Raw genomic sequence first — 4,489 nt, forward strand, 5'->3', positions numbered from 1 at the left:
TCTAAAATCAGAAGCCTTCCCTCTTTGAAGTCCACCCCGCAATGCAAACAAATCTAACATGAAAACAAGAACAAAAAACAAATTAGACTTTATTTTGTCTTCAAGCTTAGCTTGTTTATGCAGGTGCACTGCAGCAGAGGTTATAAGAATAAGCCGTAGCGCGGGAGTAGGCATTTTCACGATGGCACGGTATTACAGGACCGAGGAAGTAGTGGACATCCTGATGCGCTCCGACAGCGAGGATCTTTCCTCTTCACCCGCCCAGAGTGACTCTGATTCCGGGGATGACACGGAGTCGTCGTCTCTCCACACCGATCAGCAGGAGTCATCTTCTGATTTTTCTACTGGAGATGAGAACGAGGGGGAGACGCACGAGGAAGCAGTGGCGTGGACTGCCAAAAATGGAGAGAAATGGTCCCCGACAAACACCGAGACGCTGCGCTACGTCGCAGCACCCACGGGGCTTATTCCGGGACCAACCCACTAAGCCGTCGCCCGAATTTCAGACCCACTCTCCAGCTTCAGGTTGTTCCTAACCGATGAGATTATACAGCATATCGTTTCAATGACAAACCTTCATGGCAGACGGGCAATCTCAGAATGGAGCGATTTGGACAGCGACGAAATGCTGGCTTATGTGGGGCTGCTCATTTTGGCCGATGTATACCGGTCAAAACACAAGTCAATCAAAAGCCTTTGGAGTGAGAAAACGGGATGTTCCGGGACGCGATGTCCCAGAAAAGATTTTCGCACATTTGCAGGGCCCTCAGATTTGACGACAAGCTCTCCCGACCTGGACGCCGTACCGACAAATTGGCTCCCTTTCGGCAGGTATGGGACATGTGGGCACACCGCCTGCCGATGTTGTTTAGTCCAGACCGGGACCTTAAGGTGCGGTTTCCGCCAGTACATCCCCAAAAAGCCTGCTAAATACGGCATAAAGATCTGGGCAGCCTGCGACGTCAAGACATCTTACGCCTGGCGGCTGCAGGTTTACACCGGGAGAGCAGCGGGCGAACCAGCCGAAGTAAATCAGGGGATGAGGGTCGTCCTGCAGATGACGGACAGGCTCCAGGGACACGTCGTGACATGCGACAACTTTTTTACCTCATTTGAACTGGTAGAGGAACTCCTCAAGAATAAAATGGCTCTGGTCGGCACAATTCGCCGGAACAAAACAGAAATTCCACCCGTTTTGCGCCAGACGAGAGGGAGAGCTGTCTATGCCTCCACCTTTGCCTTTTCATTGAAACACACCCTAGTGTCCTACATTCCTCGACGGGGCAGAAATGTGCTTTTGTTGAGCACCAAACATCGCAGGCCGGAGGTCAGCAATGGACAAAGAAAAAAGCCGGTGATCATTGACGACTACAATCGATGCAAAGGAGGTGTCGACAACCTTGATAAGGTGGGTGTCATTACGCATCAGTTACGCACACCTTTATTCATTTTTGCTCATATATTCTTGTGTAAAATATACAGAGGTTTTATGTTGTTGTTGTTTTGTTAGGTTGTCGGCACCTACTCCTGCAGGAGACGGACCAATCGATGGCCAATGGCCCTCTTTCATAACGTCATAGACGTCTCCCTCTACAACGCCTTCGTGCTGTGGACCTCCGTAGATCAGGCCTGGCATCAGCAGAAGTCACACAGGAGGAGGCTGTTCATAGAAGAGGTGGGAGAAAGCCTGATCAAGCCTCATTTGTCAAAAAGAGAGCGCCTTCCCCGCTCATTAGCCGCTGCTGAATTAGTCAGAGATGCGCAGGATGGTGCTGCTGCAGGCCCCTCTGGAGTGACAGATCCCAAGGGCAGGAAGTCCTGTGAGGTCTGTTTTGAGAAAAGGAGGCGAGTCGGAAACACCTGCAGCAAATGTGGAAAGTTCACCTGCCGAGCCCACAGCAAATTTGTCTGCAGCAACTGCTCTACCTGAGCAAGACATTTACCCCCCCGGCCACACACAGCCCCCCCCCCCCACCCTCTCACTAGCTCTCTCTTTCTCTCTCATACATTTCCCCATTCCCAACAACAATATACATGTTCTTGTTCATCGTTGAAAAAATAAATGTTTATTTGGTTCAAACTGATCTTGAATTTTTATTTACATAATGCTTTTTATTTTATTAGAAGGCAACAAGGTAATATGCATTTAACAGGGCAAGAGTGAAAAACCGTTCTCCTGCAGAAAAACTAACGGCCGATCAAAATGAATGTCAGTGGTAATCTTTGGACCATCCAAAGGCCTAATTATAATTACAATAAAATATTACTTCAAATGTATTTTATGGAAAATATTCAAGTTTTTTGTTTTTTTCGCCAAAAAAAGCCATGCGCTCATGTGACAAAACCGGGATATAAAGGATTAAAATCCGCGAAATGTAATTAAAACTTTACATGAATATTTCAAGGAGAAGTAGGTCTAAAAGATTGGCTAATTTAAAGTGGAAATTTTTTTTAATATATAATCTTTTTATAGCACTTTTTATGGCGTGGTCGATTTTTGGCTGTAGGGCGTCGAAAGGGAGTCTTTTTTTACATGAGCTCCTGCAGAAAAACCAACGGCCGATCAAAATGAATGTCAGTGGTAATTTTTAGACCATCTAAAGGCCTAATTATAATTACAATAAAATATAACTTTCAAATGTATTTTATGGAAAATATTAAATTTTTTCGTTTTTTTCGCCAAAAAAAGCCGTGCGCTCATGTGACAAAACCGGGATATAAAGGGTTAAAATCCACGAAATGTAATTAAAACTTTATATGAATATTTCAAGGAGAAGTAGGTCTAAAAGATTGGCTAATTTAAAGTGGAAAAAAATATTAATATATGATATTTTTATAGCACTTTTTATGGCGTGGTCGATATTTGGCTCTAGGGCGTCGAAAGGGAGTCGTTTTCTAAGGCGCTCCAAGTTAAGTCATACAGAATAGATATCAGAGCCTTAAACAGGCTGACTTCTACTATTTGGGTCAAATTGGGCACAAAGTATACAAACACATAACCAGTGTTGGGTAAGTTGCTTTAAAAAAGTAATTAATTACTAATTACTTAGTCAATATTGTATTTAAAATACTAATTACTGTGTCAAAAAAGTAACTTAATTACTACATAAGTATTTACTTATGTAGTCGTTTGGTACCGGGCCGTGAGAGTTGAGGCTCAGGTATGAAATGTATAGTTTTCAGGGTTTTTATCGGTTCTGAGCGTGATTTTGTTATCGTTTTTATCGTTAACTCGGTTTTCCTGGGTCTTTTCATGTGTGTTATGAATAAATCTTCTTTTTTACGGTACCGGTACTAGTTTTATTTTGTTGTATTTATCCGCAACACCTTAAAGGCCGGTCTGTGAAAATATTGTCGGGCATGAACCGGTCCGTGGCGCGAAAAAGGTTGGGGACCGCTGCTTTAAATAATAGATACATTTTTTAAAAGACAGACACTCTACAGTACGCAGCGGTAGCATCTGTTCCACAATGTAGCCTAAGCCTGCAGTCATTTTTTAAGCTCACCTTCAGACGCTTTCTGTGCTGCTGAAGTAAAATCACGTTTTGATAAATCACGTGATATTCAGGACTGCAAACAGAGCAGCATTCACTGAGCTTGTTGCGTTTGTGGATATGTGACTGACTTTAATTATCCATTAAATCATCACATTCTCTGTAAGATTAAGGTCAACTATTGAACGTCTTATATTTTAAAGTAAAGTCTTTAAAACCAAGTTAACGCTGAAAGTGCAAACACCGCTAATGTCACATGACTTTACGGACATGTGGCCAACAGTAATGTTTTAATGTTCTTCATTATTAAACATTTGCACATAAATAAGTGACATAATATTCAGTACTTACTTTTAAAAGTTTACTCTTTGGCCGCTCCGCTTTCACCGTTTTTTTCGGCAAAATTATCCACACCCACCGCCGCGCTATGAAGTCTGAGATATGTTGGGCCATGAAGTCTACACCACCACATCTTTAAAATTCAGGGAAATGAAGGACGCATTTGAGGGCCGCATTTCGAGCAGCCTTTGAATTGGGACAGCCTTCGTCGCATCGCTGTGATGTAATCGGCCTTAAAATGCGGCCTTTAAGGCTGCAGACCCAGAGCCGTTTCGTTCACGATCAACACATCACTAGTATGGAGAAGGCGAGTGCGTGGCAACTGAGATCAGACAGAGTCACCACTGAAATCTCAATTATTAAAGAATCCAGAGTGGAGAGCGGATGAGAGGGTTTTTAAAGGGGCAAGTATGATTTAAGAAATGTAAACTTACTCTGTGTTTGGTAAGGGTGTCAGCCATTCAGAGAAAAGTTCTGTAAACTGACGAGACCCTGATCAACCTTCAAGGGTGCGCCTTGAGAGGTTCAGAAGTTTTATTCTTTTCATTGTCGGTTGTTCAGTGTGTTGTTTATACAGTTAAGATGTCCTTTTGTAATAATTACAGTTGGACCAAAATCACCTCACAAAATGCTATAAGAAAGAAATGTTTTGATAA

At 43.0% G+C, this 4,489-nt stretch overlaps 1 protein-coding gene across 1 annotated transcript; it reads left to right on the forward strand.

Annotated features, from left to right (window-relative positions):
• Positions 1–625: 625 nt before the first annotated feature.
• LOC309720721 (piggyBac transposable element-derived protein 4-like) lies at positions 626–1,942 on the forward strand (the record flags this gene model as incomplete). Its single annotated transcript, XM_082557858.1, has 2 exons — positions 626–1,408; positions 1,511–1,942. 2 exons carry the CDS (start codon positions 626–628, stop codon positions 1,928–1,930), a joined length of 1,203 nt encoding a protein of 400 aa, XP_082413984.1. The 3' UTR covers positions 1,931–1,942.
• Between the last annotated feature and the right edge of the window lie 2,547 nt (positions 1,943–4,489).

Source organism: Aulonocara stuartgranti (assembly GCF_965226115.1).
Source record: "Aulonocara stuartgranti genome assembly, chromosome: 13".
NCBI lineage: Eukaryota > Metazoa > Chordata > Actinopteri > Cichliformes > Cichlidae > Aulonocara > Aulonocara stuartgranti.